Source organism: Cervus canadensis, chromosome 32 (assembly GCF_019320065.1).
Source record: "Cervus canadensis isolate Bull #8, Minnesota chromosome 32, ASM1932006v1, whole genome shotgun sequence".
NCBI lineage: Eukaryota > Metazoa > Chordata > Mammalia > Artiodactyla > Cervidae > Cervus > Cervus canadensis.
The window spans coordinates 23,097,097-23,119,412 of NC_057417.1; the positions used below are offsets into that span (position 1 = coordinate 23,097,097).

Consider the following 22,316-nt stretch of genomic DNA (forward strand, 5'->3'; position numbering starts at 1 on the left):
AGACTGAGGGCAGGAGGAGAAGGGGGCAACAGGGGATGAGATGGTTGGATGGCATCATCGACTCAACGGACGTGAGTTTGAGCAAACTCCGGGAGATAGTGGAGGACGGGGAAGGCTGGAGGGCTGCAGCCCATGGGGTCACAAAGAGCTGGGCACAACTTAGCGACTGAACAACAGCAACAAGCCACCCCCCTCCCCGTCACCCCCTCACTTATGGCCCCTGACATCTACCCCTGTACTTTCTGACTATGAATTTGACTATTCTAAGTGCTTTGTATAAGGGGAATCAACAGTATATGTCAGCCCCTAATGTATACTGGCGGAGAAGGCAATGGCAGCCCACTCCAGTACTCTTGCCTGGAAAATCCCATGGATGGAGGAGCCTGGTAGGCTGCAGTCCATGGGGTCTCGAAGAGTCGGACACGACTGAACGACTTCACTTTCACTTTTCACTTTCATGCATTGGAGAAGGAAATGGCAACCCACTCCAGTGTTCTTGACTGGAGAATCCCAGGGACGGGGGAGCCTGGTGGGCTGCCGTCTATGGGGTCGCACAGAGTCGGACACGACTGAAGTGACTTAGCAGCAGCAGTAGCAGCAGCAATGTATACTGGAATGCATTTTTAAGGTTAACTTAATTGGCCTTCCTCAATATGGGAGCCATGGTGAATCTCAAAGCTAAGCCTCCTGATCGGCCCTGGAAGAGCCTTAGGAAGCAAACATTCCTTCCCAGCTGCTCACCACAGCCTGGCGCCTGTCTCAGGCCAGGTGCCCTGGAATTCCGTGCTGACGTGGGGACAAGGGAATGGCCATTACTGTAGGCTCATGTTTTCCATATTGGAGCAAGGGACACAGATGTAGCCACATTTCATTTGGGTAGATACTTTCTGAAAGAAAGTGAAAGTGAAAGAGAAAGTCACCCAGTCATGTCTGACTCTTTGCCACTCCATGGACTGTAGTCCATGGAATTCTCTAGGTTTCCCTTCTCCAGGGGACCTTCCCAACCCAGGGATCGAACCCAGGTCTCCTGGATTGAAGAAGGATTCTCTACCAGCTGAGCCACAAGGGAAGCCCCACTTTCCTAAAGATTCTGTCATTAAATCTTCATGGTATTTTAAGGATAAGGGATATGTAAGGTAAAGGAGCTTTTGAAAAATAATCACAACTAACACTTATTGATCAGCTATCATTAATTCATGAGAAGGTCCCAAAGTAATGCCTGGTATATTAGTCTCTGCAGGTCATATGTAATGATCGATTTACTCTTCACAACAATTTTATGAAGTCAATATCAGCATTTCACGTATGAGGAAACTGAGGCACAGAAAGGTTAAATAACTTGCCCAAGGTCACAGAGCCTTTAAAACACAAAGCAGGGATTAGACTCAGTCATGTTTCCAAAGCTGAGCTCTTGACCTCCATGAAAAACTCTCATTAAATGTTTTTAAGTGACTCAGACACACTCTTCAGACCTGGGGAACTCATGAAAATGGGACAAACATTCACTAACAAATATTTCAGGAATTACTACCCTTGAGTACTGGAAGCCCACCCCCTCCCCATCCCATTCAGATTTCTCATCACTCTCCCACCTCCCAAACTAGGTAAGAACCAGATCTAGCCAAAGAAGTTTGTCCTGGTTATGCCTGTAGGTGAAATTAACTCTCTGGTGAGACACTTTCTGAACCTAATAACATTACAATAGTTATTTTTCCTGAATTTTATCCCCCTCAAAATACCATATCCCTTAAAGAGGATTTCAACTATATTACAGTATATACCAGGAGGTTTTGGGCTTCCCTGGTAGCTCAACTGGTAAAGAATTTTCCTGCAAAGCAGTAGGCCCCGGTTTAATTCCTGGGTTGGGGAGATCCCCAGGAGAAGGGATAGGTTACCCACTCCAGTATTCTTGCCTGGAGAATCTCCATGGACAGAGGAGCCTGGTGGGCCCCAGTCCATGGGGTCACAAACCGTCAAGCTAAGTACAGCACAGCACCAGGATGTCTTAACGGGCAATAGTTAATCAAATTCAAGATACAGCCCCTTTGGTAGTGGAATTTTGGTAGAGTTGGAAGTGGTAAATGGGAAACAAGCAAAGAAAATGTAGGAGGTGAACACACACAACTAAACACATGCATGCACACACACATACACAAGCACACAAACACATAGGTGTGCATGTATGCACACACATGCACTTCCCTGAAGGAACAGTCCCATCTCTAAGACTCAGAATTTTTTTCCTTCCAGTGATACCAGCATGGAGTAGAAAGTTCCATCACACAGATACAGATCGGTAAGCAGAGGCAACTCTGTGTGGGGGGATGTGCACAGATCCTGAGGACACCCGCTCAGCAGGGTTCAGATCCAGGCTCCAGCACGGTCAGGCTGTGTGACCTCAGGCAGGCTGGTTCACTGCTCCAGTGTCCCTTCCCTCATTTATAAAACAGACATGGTCACAGCTACTTCGGCGAGTGGTTAAATTCAAACGAGATCAATAAAACATGCAGCCCAGTGACAAAAACATAAAAGGCGGTCAATAAAAGGGAATAATTATTGTGGTTAGTGATTCAAAGACACTCCTAAGCAGGCAACTACTTATTATTTCAACCAACAAGGATTTATTGGACGACTACCCTCTGTGCCCGCATTTATGAAAGAGAAAGTTTTAACATAAGATTCTTGAGCTTTTAAAGGTGCTCTCAGTCTATCTGAAGGCCAGCGTATGAGATGTAGGATATGTATCCTCAGAGGAATAATTCAGGGAAAAAAAGCCCAGTCACAGCTGTAATTATCAAATGTGTCCTTTTCACAGGAAATGGACAACTTGAGTTGGGTCTTGAACAATGAGTAGATGCATTCCACTAAATGATCACACCATAACTCGCATACACACACAAACTCAGCCTAAAATACCCACTGGACTTGGATGATTCAAAATCTCCGTGGTTGGGCCAGAGCACCCTTCCTGATCCTCAGACCCAAACACACAGTTGTCCGACAGACATGACTTGAAGATAGCCCACAGATATCTCATGCTATGTCCAAAACAGACACTGGTGGCCTATAACAGCTTCGAATGGTGACAATGAAGGAAAGAGGAGACTTTGTGAGTGCAGCAAAATGAATTCCAAAGAAACTCGACATTGGGGATTTATAAGCAGGAGGCCAAAGGAGAAATTGAAGATAACAGCAGTAGAAACTGCCTGTAAATTACCTACATGGTCTGGGAGAAGGAAGCAAGCCATAAAATGTAGGCAGGGATCTCAGCTGTGGCTTTAATAAGCTCAGACAGGTTTGTGTGCTGCTGGTTGGCCCCTCCCCCATATTACGAGATAAGTGGGCAAGTGGATAATTAATATGTCATGGTATGATATAGAATGAGATACACTGGCAAGGGAATGGAGTGGGGGTTAATAAAGCCTTGCCTGGCTTCTGGTGTCTGCAAACATCATCTCCTTGCTTGCACACACATAGTCAAATAATGAATAAAGCCAAGCTGGACATACTCATCTCATGGTTCCCTCAAGAAAGCCATAGCTATGGGGACCCCTGGACAAGCAGCATTGCTGTCCCCTCTACTGACTCCCTGCAAAACATGAACCTCTCTGCAGGACTCTCTCTCTCGCTTAATGAAATCACTTCCACTGTCTCCCAAGCTAGAAACTTCTGATTGCACCCTCTTTCCCTCTATCCAATTAACTGACTCATCTTGCTGATTCTTAGAGTTTTTCTGAAACTTCCACTCTAACCCATCTTAGTCCCCTGTTTGTTACAGAAAGATCACTTCTGTGAAAGGAATGGGACCCTTATAAAACACTCACCATATTATCCAAGTCTTTCTCTTCCGTCAGGCATTGCCTAGCAAAGAGTTGGCACTCACCAGGTGTTGAGTGGGAAAAGAAGAGATTTTATTTAGCCATCCTGCTCCCAGCTTCCAACTCCTCTAACCTTTCTCACATTCTTGCCACAGTTAAACATTATTTTTAAAGAAAAAAACTCACAACAATGGCCTTTCCCAATGGATCAAGTGGTAAAGAATCTGCCTTCAACGCAGGAGACACAGGAGATGCTGCTTCAATCCCTGGGTCAAGAAGATCCCCTGGAGAAGGAAATGGCAACCCACTCCAGTATTCTTGCCTGGAAAATCCTATGAACAGAGGAGCCTGGTGGACTACAGTCTATGGGGTTGCAAAGAGTTGTACATGACTGAGCATACACATCACAATAATACCATCTTGCCCCAAGTCCTTCATTGGCATCCAATGACAAGGATGAAAGTCCCTACCCAAGGCGGGGTTGGCACATAACATGCTCCACAATCTGCTTCCTCCTTCCTCTCCAACCTCTTCCATGATTCACTCTGGAGATTCTATCACTCAGCCCAAAGTTTCTGTGCTGCTTCCCCAGGCCCCAGATCAAGAACTTCCCCAGTTCTCCTGCATGTGCTGCTTGCTCTCTCCAATGTTCTGTCTTCTCCAGAGAGGGAGAACCCCTGCCCACCATTAAGATCAAGGTCACCTCTTCACTGCACTCTGACTCTCCCAGAAACGTGCATTTCCTTACCTTTCCTTAGGGTCTCAGGTCCTCTGAAAACAACCCAAAGGACTGCAAGACACCACCTGACCGCCCACCCACTTTGACTTTCCAGGGGGCCAAGGTGTGCCTCCTTCTTCACGATGCCTTCAACACCGGCAGACTGGGGACTTTGGTCAAAAATCATTTTCAATGATTTTTTTAAAAAAACAAACAAAAGAAAATGAACAACAACAACAACAAAAAGACCAAAGAAATAGCACAGAGCCTAGAAAATAAGCCCACTTGTGTATAAAAAAGTACAAAATGTATTCCACTGAACAGCTCCAAATAAGAGAAAGAGTTATTTCCAAAATCATTTTGAAAAAGCTGCTTTGAAAAAATAAAGGACAGACATTTGAAACAAAAGATACATACCTCATACCATAATCGAAAATAAACTCTAGATGGATGGAGGAGCAAAATGTAACAGTCATGGAAAAGGAACACAAAACAAAGCAGAATATTTATCCGTATTCCGAGAGATGAGATCTTTCTCTCCTTTAAAGCAGTGAAGAAATGAAAATGGAAAGATTGGCAGTTGGGGGTTCATACAAATTTAAAATATCTGTCCAGGGGAAGAAAAAAATCATGGAATTAAAACACATTTTGGAATCCATTTACATGAAATATGACACACAAATGGTTAATCCCACGATTACCCCCCGGTTCATTCATATTTATGAGAGAATTCTGTCGAGAGTAGTAGAATAATAAAACAATAAGAATTAAAGCAACTTGAGGTTCTGTATAAAAATGCAATGAAATGAGCTCATTTAAATTCTCTAAACCTCAGAGAACTTTTGGGGCGTGTCACAACAAAGGTCTTGCCTGTGGGGGCACAATTTCTCCAGGCTGCAGGGGGAGGAAGAGAATTACTCTGGCTCCAGATAGCCGTCTTCCCTCATATGCCCTGGGCTCAAATATCAGAGGAGCAGCTTCTACAGGCAAGGCATTTGCCACCATTTGATGGCAAGGATTAATTTGCAATTAACCAAGGTTAATTCGGTGTCCTTGGCTGTGGAGCCCAGAATTTATAATGCTACCTCTGGTCACCATGTATGGCATGTGGGCAAGCTCTCAAGTTCCTCTTTAATTTCACCTTCAAATTCATCCTCCATATACCTCCCCAGATTCTAAAAAGGCAGAGGTGGTCATGTTCTTCAATGCAGTTCTCCTCTTTCTTTTATCATACTTTCACCATTCCTAATCCTGCCCTTAATATTTTGGTATAGATTTATATTTATTACTTCATTAAATTTTTATTTATTAAAAAAATTTAAGATTTTTTTTTGATGTGGAGAATTTTTAAAGTCTTTAATGAATTTGTCACAATATTGTTTCTTTTTATGTTTTGGGTTTTTTTGTCCATGAGGCATGTGGGATGCTAGCTCCCCTACCAGGGATAGGAACCACGACCCCTGCATTGGGAGGCAGTCTTAACCACTGGACCGCCACGCAAGTCCCTAAACTTTTACTTTATTAAAACAAGATGGTAATTAGCCTCCAACTAATAAAAATAAAAGAAAAAAAAAGAAAGGCTAATTTTAAGAGAAAAAAATAAAATTTACTGCCTATAAAACAAAAACAAAAAAAAACAAGATGTATACAGTCTCATCCCATTTCTGTAATTTCAATGTTTCTAAATAGCAATTGTTATGCTACTATTTCCAGATGTTTAAATTTTAGACATTTTCAATTGATTTTCTGTTTCTGACCATGAAGATTTAATTTTCTTATACTACAATGAGATATCACACCTGGTATTACAGAGTGGCAATTAATAACAACAAAAAAAGAACTAGAAATAACAAGTGTTGGTGAGGATGTGGAGAAAAGGGAACCCTTGTGCACTTTTGCTAGATATGTAAATAGGTATAGCCACTATAGAAAGCAGTGTGGAATTTCCTCAAAATATTAAAAATAGAACTACCATATGATCTAGCAATTCCATTTCTGGGTGTTTACACATTAAAAAAAACCCACTAATTCAAAAAATGTATTTGCCCTCCCTACATTCACTGCAGTACTATTTACAAAAGCCACAATATGGAAACAAAGTGTCCATCGATGGATGAACGGATAAAGAAGATGTGATACATAAATATACATATTATTCAGCCATAAAAAGAATGAAATCTCAATAGCAATGATATGAATAGACTTTAAGGGCATTATGCAGCGGGTCAGACACAGAAATGCTGTAAGATCTCACTTGTATGCAGGCTCTTTAAAAACAAAAGAACAGATCATAGTTGCCAGAGGTGAGATGGGACGTGGGCAGTGACGGATGAAGAGAGTCAAAAGGTACAAACTCCAGTTATAACACAAGTAAGTCATGGCTGACATTGTATTAGTTTCAGGTGTATTGATTCGATATTTGTATAATTTGTGATGGGATCACCACAATAATTTATATCACCGCAATAATTTATTTACCTAACCTTTCGTTGAACTATTTATTTCTATCTTACTTTTAACTTCCAAGATCTCTATTTTTCTCTGATTATTACTTGAACATAGCACTTGATCTTTGTTTTGTGAATAAAATAAAACATTTCATGAACTAAGACATTAATTATAGTTTTAAAGTTTGTTATTAGTCTCTCTCCTCCAAATCGCAGTTGTTGTCATCAGGGTCTTATATAATATTCTCCTGAAATGTCTACAGATCCTGGTTCTCCTTTCTGATTTTAGAGTAAGACAGGTCTAGGTATGTTTAATGAGCGGAACCCAGATATTTCAGGGATGGAAGGGAACTATTGGATCTACAGGCCTTTTTCTTAGGTTGGATGACTTCTCAGAGTGGCTTCTTCCAACTCTTGACTATAGGAGTGTGAACACCTGCACAGGTAATGAAGCCAAGGGTGTCCTCACGTAGTATACAGCCCTATCTTCTGTCATCAGTTCAGTTCAGTCGCTCAGTCCTGTCTGACTCTTTGCGACCCCATGGCCTGCAGCACACCAGGCCTCCCTGTCCATCACGAACTCCCAGAACTTGCTCAAACTCATGTCCTTGAGTTGGTGATGCCATCCAACTACCTCATCCTCTGTTGTCCCCTTCTCCTGCCCTCACTCTTTCCCAGCATTAGGGTCTTTTCCAATGAGTCAGCTCTTCGCATCAGATAGCCAAAGTACTGGAGTTTCAGCTTCAGCATCAGTCCTTCCAATGAGTCAGGACTGATTTCCTTTAGGATGGACTAGTTGGATCTCCTTGCAGTCCAAGGGACTCTCAAGAGTCTTCTCCAACACCACAGTTCAAAAGCATCAACCCTTCAGCACTCAGTTTTCTTTATAGTCCAACTCTCACATCCACACATGACTACTGGAAAAACAATAGCTTTGACTAGATGGACCTTTGTTGGCAAAGTAATGTCTCTGTTTTTTAATATGCTGTCTAAGTTGGTCATAGCTTTTCTTCCAAGGAGCAAGTGTCTTTTAATTTCAAGGCTGCAGTCACCGTCTGCAGTGATTTTGGAGCCCCCCCAAAATTAAGTCTCTCACTGTTTCTATTGTTTCCCCATCTATTTGCCATGAAGTGATGGGACTGGATGCCATGATCGTTAGTTTTTTGAATGTTGAGTTTTAAGGCAACTCTGTCACTCTCCTCTTTCACTTTCAACAAGAGGCTCTTTTGTTCCTCTTTGCTTTCTGCCATAAGGGTGGTATCATCTGCGTATTTGAGATTATTGATATTTCTCCCGGCAATCTTGATTCTAGCTTGTGCTTCATCCAGCCCAGCATTTCAAATGATGTACTCTGCATATAAGTTAAATAAACAAGGTGACAATATACAGCCTTGACATATTCCCTTCCCAATTTGGAACCAGTCTGTCGTTCCATGTCCGGTTCTAACTGTAGCTTCTTGACCTGCATCCTCTGTCATCTTATGAACTAAAGCCCAGAGTCCATCTTCTCCAGAGAATAAACCTCCCATACTCCACCAGATAGCAAAGGGCAGTCTCTGGCTGTGTAAAGCTGAGGAAAGGATCTGGGGACATAGCTGTAATCCTTCTATTCAAATCTCCCTTCAGTCATCAGAAGGACCCAGAACCTCCAGTTCCCGAGTCTCTGGTTTCTGAGGTGTGACCAGGCTACACTCTTCTGCCCTCCCCACTACTTCCCATCATACTAGAAGGATGGGTCTCAGCCTCATTCAGTTTGCGCGGTCAGTTACCATTCATTCATCCTCTTTCCATCTTCCAAATCTTTGTGGGTGTTTCTTCCCTGCCATGAGAGCCTAACCTGTTTTTGTCCCTTATAGGCTGCCATTCACTCTAGTCTTTTACTATCATGTTAGTAAACTTTCTGGAGGGACCAGATCTAAGTGGTCTATTCAAGCCACCATGCTACACTAAAGAACACTACAGAGCTCTACATTCCTCCCTGGGTGAGCCAGGTTTTTATCTGCACCCCCAACACTGCTCTTGATGTTCCCCTACTTTCTTGTCTTTATTTGTCTCCTCTCTTTAATTTTCCAGTCCTTCACAGACCTTCAAGATTAAGGTCTTCTAGGTCTTCCCTGAACATACTGTGTATGTCTCTGGCCTGACATACCTACATAGATCACAGTGTGCTGGACTGATCTACTTGTACATCTGTCTCCCTCCCTAGACAAGATAGTAAGCAGGCAAGGACCGTCTTATCCAAAGCTCTGCCTCCAGTGTGGGGAAAACCATCTGACACATAACAGGTGCTCACTGATAACTGCTCAACTGACCCATTTCCACTAAGCTCCATGTTAGAAGCATCTTCATTCTCAAAGGAGTACAAAAATACGGCTGTGTTTATTTGCCAACGTCCAAATAAGAAAGGCTAATCAGGGAGCACCAGGAAATAAAAACAGCCAGATGTTTTTCAAAGCAAAAGTCCAGGAACGCAAAATAGCTTGCAACAGGGGTGATGCATGTTTTCCTAGTGATTCGAAATGAAGATATGTTTATTAGGCAGAGAGAGAGATTTAACAGGTTTCTCAGCTAATGCTGCAATTTTAAATCCATTTAAGATAATTTTCTTTATCTTGAATCTATTTTTCTCAGTAACCAGGATACTTAACTGATTTGTACAAAATCCATTTGAAAAAGAAATAATCTAGTCTAAGCAAGGGCACACTCTAAATGAAAAAAGAGAGATACCACAAATCTAACAGAAGATGAAGCATCTGTTTAAGAAGCCAAGGAGAACTACTGACTAGAAAATAGGATTATTTCCCCCAGCATCTTGATTTTCCCACCAATCTCTCTTCTCTCTTTCCCAAGGAGAAAAATCTGAGGGAACAGAACCAAGACCTCTCATAAACCAACCAAGATGCAAACAAACTGTTTCAAAGGTAAGAATCTCACACAAAAATTACATGTTGAAACAATCATAGGATGTACTTTCTTACCTACCAGCTAGGAAAAGCATTATTGAAACACTAGTTTCGGAAGGATCAGGTAAAATTCTAATAGTAGCAGAAACTGCCATAAAGTTTCTGGAGGAAAACATCTCTCTGTGTATCTCCGTGTATCTAGAGCCTCCAGAAGTATTGCCACAATGTGATCTAAGGATTATACCATTAGAAGTGTGGATTAAGAAAGCAAATGTCTGGACTTCCCTGATGGCACAGTGGATAAGAGTCCGTCTGCCATGCAGGTAACACAGGTTCCATCCCTGATCCGGGAAAATCCCACGTGTTGCAGAGCAACGTGAGTCACAACTGCTGAAGTCCATGTGCCTAGAGCCCTTGCTCCATAACAAGAGAAGCCACCAGAATGAGAAGTCTGGGTACTGCAATGAATAGTAGGCCCGGCTGGCTGCAACCAGAGAAAGTCCAAGAGCAGTAATGGAGACCCAGTGCAGCCAAAAACAAATAAATAAAATAAAAATTTTAAAAATGAAAATAAGTATCAAATCAACATACATAAAGATTTGAGAGGGGAAATAGTCATCAGTGTTATTTATAATAAAGAAAATTAGAAAAAACCTAAATGTACAACAATAGAAACAATGATCATAACTAATAACACCAGAAAATGCTTGTGAAATAATGTTGCATGAAAAAAGGATAAAAGAAATATAGATTCATAATTTGCATAGAAAAATAGATTCAAGGACAAGATGCTAAGATTTTACCAGTCACTGCCTCTAGGTCATGAGGTCATGGTAGATTTTTTTTATTTTTACTTAAAAATTCTTTGGATTATGTTTCTGTACTACTTGTATTAAAATTTAAAAAATTTACTTACTTTATTTTCATAATCAATAGCACTAGTTACTGATTTTGTTTGCGTGTATATGTGCTTAGTCGTGGCTGACTCTTTGTGACTCCATGGACTTTAGCCCGCCAGGCTCCTCTGTCCATAGGATTTCCAGGTAAGATACTGGACAGGGTTGCCATTTCTTTCTCCAAGGGATCTTCCCAACCCAGGGAGGTACCTATATCTCCTGAGCTGGCAGGCAGATTCATTACCACTGAGCCACCTGGGAAGCCTCATTTATTGATTACGGAGGAGACTCATGAGATAAAAGCTTCTCCACTAGTTACAAAACAGCAGGAGATAATGTCATAGACACGTGTTTACACTACAAAGCCAACTCCTCTGAGCGACCGAATCAGAACTTACTTGGTGGGACGATAATCTGGAATGGAACGATCCAGTGAAATTTTTTCACTGAGGTAGGAATTGTAGCCATACTTCTCATGGGGTCCCTTGGCTTTCTCTTCTTCAGCAGGGGAGAGGGTGGCAGGAAGGCCTCCTTTGCCCCGTCCACCATAACCTTCAATGAGCCCAAGGGATTTGGATAAACCTAGAAAAAGAGAGAGGGGGAAAAAAAGAATTAGTTGAAAACCACCATACCAGGATATGTTACTCAGGCTAAGACACAGCTTCAGTGGAAATTTTAACATTACCCGTCGCAGAAAAGATTATGCTCTCAACTTATCAATATTGGGAATATGCCCCAGGCACATTTAAACTGAGAGGAAGGGGACTTCCCTGGTGGCCACGGGTCAAGACTTCCCCTTCCATTGCAGGGGGCAAGGGTTTGATCCCTGGTCATGGATCTAAGATCCCATGTGCCTTGGGGCAAAAAAAAAAAAAAGAATACCAAAAAATGGAACCAATACTGTAAAAATTGAATAAAGACTAGAAAAAACAATTAAAAATTAGATGAAGAGGAAAGTCAAAGCAATGACAAAGGTCCGTATAGTCAAAGCTATGGTTTTTCCAGTAGTCACGTACAGATGTGAGAGCTGGACCATAAAGAAGGCTAAGCTCCAAAGCATCAATACTTCCCAAATGTGTTGGTGGAGAAGACTCTTGGAGAGCAAGGAGATCAAACCAGTCAATCCTAAAGGAAATCAAGCCTGAATACTCATTGGAAGGACTGATGCTGAAGCTCCAATACTTTGGCCACCTAATGTGAAGAGCTCACTCACTGGAAAAGACCCTGATGCTGGGAAAGACTGAAGGCAGGAGGAGAAGGGGACGACAGAGGATGAGAAGGTTGGATGGCATCACTGACTCAGTGGACGTGAATGTGAGCTAACTCCAGGAGACAGTGAAGGAGAGGAAAGCCCGGTGTGTTATAGTTCATGGGGTCGCAAAGAGTCTGACATGACTGAGCAACTGAATAACAACAACAAAACAATTATGAGGTGTGGGGGTAAGGCTGGTCACACTCAGGAAGAACCTCTCCCTCTTTTTGGGAACTAGGGTGGATCGGGTATCAGGATGGTGTCTATGAAAGGGAGAGACTGTCTGCCAAAAGCAGGGCACATGTGGACCAAAAACGGGCAGAACAGGGCCTGTCATCCCTGCCCAATTTCCTGTCTTCATGAGCAATTACCACAAGGCGAGATCTTCCAGAAGATGCCCGGTAACAATGCAGAATAAGAACAGCCAGTAATAAGGAACCGCCAGACAGCAGATGTTTTTGCTTCATTTGAACAGAGAATAATATACAGATTGATTTTATCATGAGTTTAAAGTGTGTAACCGTCTGACACTGTTCTATACCTAATGGTTTTATTCAAATCTCATCTAAATGGCAAAAGGAAATACAAAAGTGTTTGAGAATAAATCACAGAGAAGAAAAGCCCATAAGGGTGATAACCGAGCCAAGTAGAGTAGGAGGCCTCTGTAACAAGCTTCACTGAGCAATTGCGGGTTCCGGGGATGGTGGCAGCTTTATACCTATTGTTCCATTTATACGATAAACAGCTTGATGGGTAATTTTTAAATCCTACAGTTTACGGGAGGTTTTATTTCTTGGCTTGAAAACTTTTGTTGTGAAGGGCTCTTATTCTCTTTCACTGTTTCAAATGTTCAGGCTACTCTGTCCACCCTCAGGTATGCTCACATGCACGCGCGCAAGCGCGCGCGCACACACACACACACTTTGTCCACAAAAGACCCACTTGCTGTCACTGGTAGGAGGACCATGGACCAGGGGTGTCAACAGCAGCCTCAGCTTTCATGATGGGCAGCCCACGGAGCCGAGGAGGACGCTAATCTCCCAGGAAAGCATTCCCAAGCAAGTTAAAGACCAGTAAGTCTGCTCTGGTCACATGATGGTTCTCTACCCCAAAATGGAGAGACTTGTAGTCTCTTTCTCACTCCTCTGAAACTAGAAATTTATTTTCTGTAATACAAAATCAAAAGGCAAAGCTTAAGCAGGCACCTCGGGGTTGATCTCAAGTGAACATCATTTTTCTAAGAATCTTTTCCACTGTCCACTGTGTTCTTCAGGAACCCTGACATCTTTTCTGCCTGTCACCATCCAAACAGAGGAACCAACAACTGAGAACTGGATTACTCCAACACTTTCTGCTTCCTGGTCTTTAACCTCTCATTCCACATCATTGTACACCAACCATTCCAATAACATCACCTTTGCTGTGCTCCAAAATCTACAAAAACTCTTCAAATGTCAAGGACAGACACCTGTGTTGGATTTTTAAATCACTCATGAAAGGACATTGCTAGTGGGAATGTAAAATGGTGCACTTACTTTGTAAAACAGTTTGGAAGTTCTTCAAAATGCTAAGTATAGTTGTACCATATGACCCAGCAATTCCATTTTTAGGTATATACCCAAGAAAAATGGAAAGAAAACACAAGAACTTGTACACAAATGTTCAGAGAAGCATTATTCACACTAGCTAAGTGTCTGTCACCTGACAAATGAATAAAACAAAATGTGGTATATTCAGACAATGTGATAATATTTAGCAATAAAAATGAATGAAGTACAGACGTTCCTCAGCTTACAAAAGAGTTACATCCCGATAAATCCACCATAAATTGAAGACATCGTTAAGTTGAAAATGCATTTAAAACATCTAACCTACCGAACATCATAGCTCAGCCGAGCCTACCTTAAATGTGGTCAGAACCCTTACACGAGCCTTGCTGTGTTAGCCGCTTAGTCATGTCCGACTCTTTGCGACCCCGTGGACTGTACCCCACCAGGCTCCTCTGTCCATGGAATTCTCCAGGCAACAATACTGGAGTGGGCTGCCATGCCCTCCTCCATGGGATCGTCCCAACCCAGGGATCAAATCCACTTCTGTCTGCAGCCCTGGCAGACAGGTTCTTTGCCACTAAATTCACCTGGGAAGCCCTATATATGATGTATGGAATATGACATAATTTTAAAAGATGAAAAAGAGACTATACTCTGTGGGTTTTTCTTCTTGTTTTGTGCACTTTCACTCACTCATCCTGGGTTTCCCTTTCCCTCCCCAATATGTGCAGCCTTTTCTTGAAAGCCTCAACCACAGTCCTCTGTGGATTTCTGGCCAGCATGGAACCCCAGGATCAAGGAGGGAGGCTGCCCAAGTGGGACAGGATTGACCTCCAACATAACTCAATAGCTTTCATGGAAAGCATTGGATGCTTTTACTTATTTCATCTGTGAACTCCTTTTTCTCTCCTTGGCTATCCAGCATTTCTTTTGTCCAGTCTAAATAGATATCTTCCATTCGCCAGTCATTAAATGCCACCTCTAAGCTACAATGTATCTCAGCTGTGTTTGCCCAGCACCCTCCCATAGGCAGCCTTTCCAATGCAGGCAGAGAAGCCAGGGAGGGAATTTATTACAAAATTCCTTATTACTTAAGGAATTAAGACTAGGAATACAGGCTAATCCTACCACCGACACTTAGGAATGAAACCTCCCAGCGAGATTTTCTTTTTCCCTTTCTGAGGCATTATTTCTTCCATCATGAAAGGCACCCACGTAGCAGTCTCAAAAAAGATCATTCTTCAGAGTGCAATGTGACAACTACGAATTATATATTTTGTGGTCCATGTGCTCCCATTTTCCCCCCAATTGAATCTGCCAGAAAGGTTCAACAAAGCGGCAAAAATGTTCACTGGCATTTTAATGTGCTTATTTAGCAGGCCCCGGAAACAGTTGGCAACAACAAATACAAGTTCAAGTTCATCAACAAGACTCAGGTTGGTCTTTACTTAGCTGGGAAGAGATGCCACCAAGGCAAGTTGGGATGACTCCATGCACCTAGGGAACTTTCTTTTCTGAAAGTGCCTTGTACTTTTTGGCCAGAAGCAACTGTAGCCACAGCAGATGGATGTGAACTTGTAGGCATGGAAGCCGCAACTGACAAAAAGAAGAAAGAGGGGAATGAGGGAAGAGAATGGGGTGGCTGCTTGGGACCATATTGGAGAGGACTTGGCATTGCCTTCTTGTCCCTCAGGCGCTGCTTCCTGAGTTACTGTAGCCGAAGACTGCAAAGCCAAGGGACAGTATTGGCAAGAAGTTGAAGGTGAGGAAGAAAAAAGAACAAACTGAGGTCTGCCATCCCCTAGCACCTTTACTGAATATTCTTCGTGTTTCTCTCCACCCTTTTCCTCTGCTTCACGCCCCAGGAGATAACACCTATATAGACAGTATCAAGGGTTCCCTTAGACTTCTGGCTTTGGGTTGGGCTTAACCACCAGGAGGTACCTTGAGAAGACTGATGGTCGAGAAGAGAGAGAGGTTGGGGTGTTTGTCCCCCAGCTCTCTCCTGACCAGGTGTGGCTTGGTGGAGACCGCATTCTTCTGTGGCACAGTCATGTTCAGACAGGCATCTCCGATGCCTAGGGTTAGCCTAGGGTTAGAGCCAGTCCCGTGTTCTATTAACCATGCTCTCCTCCGGACCCTTCAGGCGTTGGCATGGCAACTGCTTCCTCTTCTGTTGCTAGCCCTGGAGTCATACACCATGCCTGGCCATGCCTTGCTGATTTCCCTTACCTCTTCCCAAACCTTTGTAAATGTTTTGCTAAAATCTCTTCAGTCAGCCCTTCTGGGTGTGCCACTTGTTTCCGGCTGGGATCTTGACAGATATAGCATCTTACTCATACCCACAGGAAGATTTCTCCCATGATACCACAACTAGATAGTCTCTTTAAGGGCAGGCATGTGGTCACCCCAGTGCCTGACCTGTAGAAAGTTCTTAAGAGGGACTTTCCTGGTGATCCAGTGGCTAAGATTCCAATACAGGCGGGCTGGACTCAATTCCTGGTTAGGGAACTAGATCCCACATGCTGCAACTAATAGTTTGAATGCAACAACCAAAGATCTTGTATGCAACAACTAAGAACAACAACAACAACAACAAAAAGTCCAAAAAAAAAAAAAAAAACTCCAAATGGTTGAGCATATGGATGAGTAGAAATGAGATCTGGAAACTGAAATTGGAGCCATCTATTAAAAGTGATGTCAAGAAAGAAAATTAAATACACATGGGAAAAAAAAAAGACATCTACTAGGAGAAGAGAAGAGGGATTAAGACTACATATGATAGTACATTTATATTCATAAAGAAAAAGAGAGTTCACACTGATGAATGTCACAGGGAAATCAAGCCTGAAAAAGGCCATTTGGTTTGGCAGAGAAAAGGGCCCTAGTGACCTTGGAGATGGCCATGCCAGTGACAAAAGAACTTCCAGGGCAGTATTTTGTTTTCTGGCTCTAATCAACCAGAATCTACAATGTAAAAAATTCTATTTGTAAAAGCAACAAATATTACAATGCACTTAGAACTTTAAACAATAGGAGGAAAATTATGAAATTTTATTAAATGGATGAAATAAAACACACATAAACAGCAGAGAGAGAGAGATATGTATTTTTACTTAGAAGATGGAATGTTACAAAGATACCATTACTTCTTTTTAATGTATGGATATAATGTAATTCCAAATAGAATCTTTTTCTGAAACAGAACAAAAGGTTCTAAAATTAATCCAGAAGAACACAGAAGTGATAACACTTGGACATTTTGTTTAAAAAGAAAAATGAAAGGGGGTGGTGCCCTATCCAATATTAAGTTAAGAAATAATGCAATAATAATTCAAGCGATGTGGTGACTAGGAGGAAATTTTACATAGATGCAGAGAGGAAAGGCTCTAAACTGTATATATATATCTCTCTCAAATAGCCATCCAATTTTCCAAACATTAATAAAAATAATCTCCACTTCTGGAATTTTAGAAATTCCTTTCTAGTGGAGTCAACACCAAATTTCTGTAGGATACCTCGTGTGGATGAGGAAGTGGCTTCATCCATCTCACACGGAGCCCAGAAATCCCGAGGTGCCCTGGCTTGATAACTTGATAACCCTCCAGCAAGAGTAAATCACTCTGCTCACTTCTATCTTCAGTTGGCCCAAGCTACAAAAGCTCCACAGTGGCAGCAAAAAGTAAAGAACCCAGGTTGTAAATCCACTCCCAGCTGCCTCCCCATCTCCCTCCATATAACTAAGGCCATCATTTTCTCCAGGGTTACAGTTTAAACTGATGAGTTTACAGATAACCAGCATTATTCTTTCAGAAATCAGGACTCACAACAGACACACAAACTCCAGGACAGAGATGAAAACACAATGCAATTTGGTGCCTTGTCAACTCATAAAGCTCCTCTTCATCTTGGCAGCCACAGCCTAGTGTCAGGGAAACCACACACAGACACGCAGACACACACACACAGACACACACACAACCAAAGAGCCTAGCATGTTGCGTGGCCTTCTTCCAGTGGGCAAGCATGTGTTGGGGGGTCTTGACAGAGGCCCTAATGCCTCCTAAAGGTCACAGAGTCCCAGGGAGATTCCACATGACACTAAAGTATTTGAAAAACTGATAAAACATACAGACAATCAGGAAGTTGCAGCCATAAGCCATAAGTAGTGAGCAATAATTCCAGATTTATTCTTGGGATTCCATGTACTTTTGGGAGAGTAAGGGAACCCCTTGTGGCTTGAGGAAGCCAATGTGACTACAGAGACAGACGGGATACTTGGATACTTGTGCAGAGGAACCAGGAAACCTGTAGGTTACAGGTTTTTTACAGCTGATTAAATTATTAAATTTATTATTTAATTATTGAAAAGCTCTAATAACTAAGATAATGTGTACATATGTGTGCATGCGTGTGCATGTGTGTGTAATGAAATATTACTTGGTCACAAAAAGAAATAATGCCATTTGCAGTGACATGAATGAACTCAGATATTATACTCAGTGAAGTTAAATGGAGAGAGACAAATACATGATATCACTCATATGTGGAGTCTGAAAAGCTGGTACAGTGAATTTATTTACAAAACAGAAATAGAGTCCTAGATGTAGAAAATAAACTTATGGTTACCAAGCAGGAAGATGGGGGAGGGATAAATTGGGAGATTGGGACTGACATGTTGTGGAAGTCACTCGGTCATGTCCAACTTTTTGTGACCCCATGGACTATACAGTTCATGGAATTCTCCACTCCAGAATACTGGAGTGGGTAACTGTTCCCTTCTCCAGGGGATCTGCTCAACCCAGGGATCAAAGCCAGGTCTCCCTCATTGCAGGCAAATTCTTCACCAACTGAGTCACCTTACATACCACCATGTATAAAACAGGTAACTAATAAGGACCTACTGTATTGCACCTGGAACTCTACTCAATACGTGTAATTACCTAAATGGAAAAGGAATCTAAGAAACAGCGGATATAGGTACATTATAACTGATTCACTTTACTGTATACCTACAACTAATTACATCATTGTAAATCAAATACATTCCAATAAAAATTAATTTTTAAAAGGACAGTGAGATAATGAAACAAGAAATGACAGGAAGATCAATGGAACAGAAAAGCTTGCCTAGAAACACTGCCAAAAGAGATTGGAAGCACCATTTTTGGATACAACTGTTAGTTTTACAGACAAATTTTCATTAGACACAAAGCATTATACTAAGCACTTTAATTATTTTATATATATATATAATATATATACACTACTAGTGTTATACATGCTAACTATATAAATGTCTGCTATATCTATCTATCTAACTAGAATACTTCAAATTCATTTCTCAAATTACCCCTGGTGCTAGTTCTCACCTATCTTTATTTTTTGTTTGTCTCTGGGAGTTCTTTCTTTAAGATCTTTTTTATGTAGATCATTTTCAAACTTTTTATTGAATTTGCCACAACACTGCCTCTGTTTTCTGCCTTGGTATTTTGGCTACGAGGCATGTGGGTCCCAGCTCCCAACCAGGGATCGAACTCGCGGCTCGACACTGGAAGGAGAAATCTAACCACTGAACCACCAGGGAAGTCCCTCCCTTACCTTTGGTCTCTATTCCTTCCCTCCACCCCTTCCGTCACCAGATTCAAAGACATGTCATCTCTTCCTAGAGTTACTGCAGTCAACACATAACCCTGTGTCTTGCAAAGTGAGCTTTCTAACATACACAACGGACCACTGCTTGCTTAAAATTCATTAGTGCATTCCTGCTGCCTATGGGGGAAAAATTCCAAAAATTCTCATGTAATATACAAAGTCACGCACTAGCTGATTCCCTGCCCAGCCTCATATTCCACTTCCTTCTCTGCTGCATCCTTTTAGCTGCCCTACCCTCTTCTGAGGCTTCTACACAGCCACTGCCCCTCAGAGCCTCTGGCAGTCACTCTTGTTATTCTATACAACCCTGAAAACCCTTGCAGAGAACTGCCCAGCCCAGAAAATCAGATGCTGCTCCTTGGTAAGAAGTCTCAACCACATCCTTGCTCCTGTTCTATCACAGGTGTCCTCGACTGTTCACTTACAAGGACACAGGCTTCCTGTGAACAGGAAGACAGCTCTGCATCTTACAGACAGCCTGGCACACACATGCACCTCATGTATGCTGTACACAGGAATGAATGGACAGAAGCAAAAAGCAAGTGAATAAATGAGCAAGTGCAGGATAAGCCGGGCTGGCCAAATATATTACCAGGTTCTAGTGTTGATACAGAAATCTCCTGGAGACATGTCAGAAATGGGTAAACACTGCTTCATGGACTCATATCAAATCATTATTGATTCCCCAGTTCATATACTAGCATGATGATCTTGACATCTGTTGACATCTGCATTATTATGCTGATTTTGACATTTTCTGTCCTGTATGCTCAGTGCTTCCCAGACATGATGTCCAAAGGTTATGTTAGTCTTAATATCTTCAGTGAAGGCTTAGGAGCTCAGTTACATCAGTTGCTTCCTGATGGAAGAGAACTGAATAAATCATTCTCTAAGACAAATACAGTAGGTCCCCTACACACAAACCAGTTCTGTTCTGAGAGCGCGTTTTGTCAGTCCAGCGAAGTGAGCCCAGGTATCCCAACTAACACAATCAGTTGTATAGTACTGTACTGTAATAGGTTTATAATACTTTTCACACAAGTAGTACATTAAAAAGCAACCACAAAAAATAAAGGATACATTTTAAATCTTATAGTGCAGTACCTTGAGAAGTATGGTAGTACAGCAGCTGGTATATAGGGGCTGGCATTGAGTGAAAAGGCGTGAAGAGTTACTGACTGGTGGAGGAAGGGGGGTGAGGCATGGTAGAGCTGAAGGATTGTCAGTAATAGGCGATGGAAGGCAAGTTGCAATTTCACTCACACCTGACGTTGATGGAATGCACAGTCGCATCTCTGAAGAAGTTCACAACTTGAAGGTTTGTATGTAGGGGACTTACCCTACATACAATGTAGGGTAACGAAAAGATGGCCTCTGAAGAAGTTCACAACTTGAAGGTTTGTATGTAGGGGACTTACCCTACATACAATGTAGGGTAACGAAAAGATGGCCTACATCATTTGTCATCAGGGAAATGCAAATCAAAACCACAATGAGAGGTCACCTCACACCTGTTACAATGGCTGTCAGCAAAAAGACTAGAAATAACATTTGCTGGCAATGGTGTAGAAAAAAGGAACTCATGTTCACTGCTGGTGGGAACGTAAATTGGTACAGCCACTACAGAAAACAGTAAAGAGATACCACAAAAAAATTAAAAATAGAGCTACCATGTGATTTGGCAATTCCACATCTGGGTATCTATCTGAAGAAAATGAAAACAATACCTTGAAAAGCTAACTTCACTATCATGTTCATTGCAGCATTATTTCCAATAGCCAAGATATGGAAACAGCCTAAGTGTCCATCAATGGAAGAATGGATAAAGAAGCTGTGGTATATATACAATGTATACACATAATGGGGTATTAGTCAACCATAAAAAAAGAATGAAATCTTGCAATTTACAACAACATGAAGGGACCTTGAGGGCATTATGCTAAACGAAATAAATCAGACAGAGAAAGACAAATACCATATGATCTCTATCATACATGAAATCTACAGATGGGAACCAAGTGTATTCAGGGTAGTATGGCCATAGACTGAAATCTACAAATACACACATACTTATCAAGCTCACTGATGCAGAGAACTAACTGGTGGTTGTCAGAGGCAGAAGGTAGAGGGTAGAAGAAATAGGTGAATTGTTTTTGTTGTGTTTATTTTCTGGTTTAAATCAATTGAATTTTTAAGAAATGTGTAGCTTGGCTTCTTCTATTCAGTGGTCCCACTTCTCTCTTCTATACCTATCATGCAATAATTACACTTCCATGTAATTTTCAAATAGTTCAAGACATTATCATGACCTGTCTTCAATTTTGTCCAGACTAAACATATACATTCCTTCAACCACCTTTACACAACCATGTTTTCAAAACTTCCCTGATACTTAGTCTCCTTGGGCTACTATAACAAAATACTAAAGACTAAGTGGCTTAAATTAGGGGTCCTAAACTCTGTGATCTAATGCCTGATGATCTGAGGTGGAGCTGATGTAATAATAATAGAAATAGAGTGCATGATAAATATAATGCACTTGAATCATCCCGAAATCATCCCCCCAAAACTAGGTCCATGGAAAAAATGTCTTCCATGAAGCTGGTCCCTGGTGCCAAAAAGACTGAGGACCACCAGTTTAAATAACAGACATTTATCAGAATTCCAGAGGTTTGGAAGTTCAACATCAAGGTGCCAGCATGTTGGGTCCTTGGTGAGGGCCGGCAGACAGCTACTTTCTCGTTGCGTCCTCATATGACAGAGAAGGAGCAAACCGTGTGTCTTTTCCTCTTCTTATAAGGGTATTACTTCCATCAGGGGACCCAACCCATGATCTCATCTTGTTCATTGTCACTGTGCAGTTTCTAAGTCGTGTCTGACTCTTTGCGACCCCATGGACTGCAGCACGCCAGGCTTCCTGGTCTCCACTATCTCCTATAGTTTTCTCAAGTTCATGTCCACTGAGTTGGTGATGCTATCTAACCATGATCTCATCTAACCCTATTTAATTCCAAAAGTCTCCACCTCCTGACATCATCACATTGCGGGGTTAGGGTCACAACATATGAACCGGAGGG

General features: G+C 41.9%; 1 protein-coding gene across 1 annotated transcript in view; it reads right to left on the reverse strand.

The window, feature by feature from the left end:
• GALNT17 (polypeptide N-acetylgalactosaminyltransferase 17) overlaps positions 1-22,316 on the reverse strand; it is a 413,864-nt gene that overhangs the window by 237,703 nt on the left and 153,845 nt on the right. Inside the window, exon 2 of the mRNA XM_043456316.1 lies at positions 11,181-11,364. Within this exon, the coding sequence (XP_043312251.1) occupies positions 11,181-11,364 (184 nt within the window). The remainder of the gene's footprint in view (positions 1-11,180; positions 11,365-22,316) is intronic.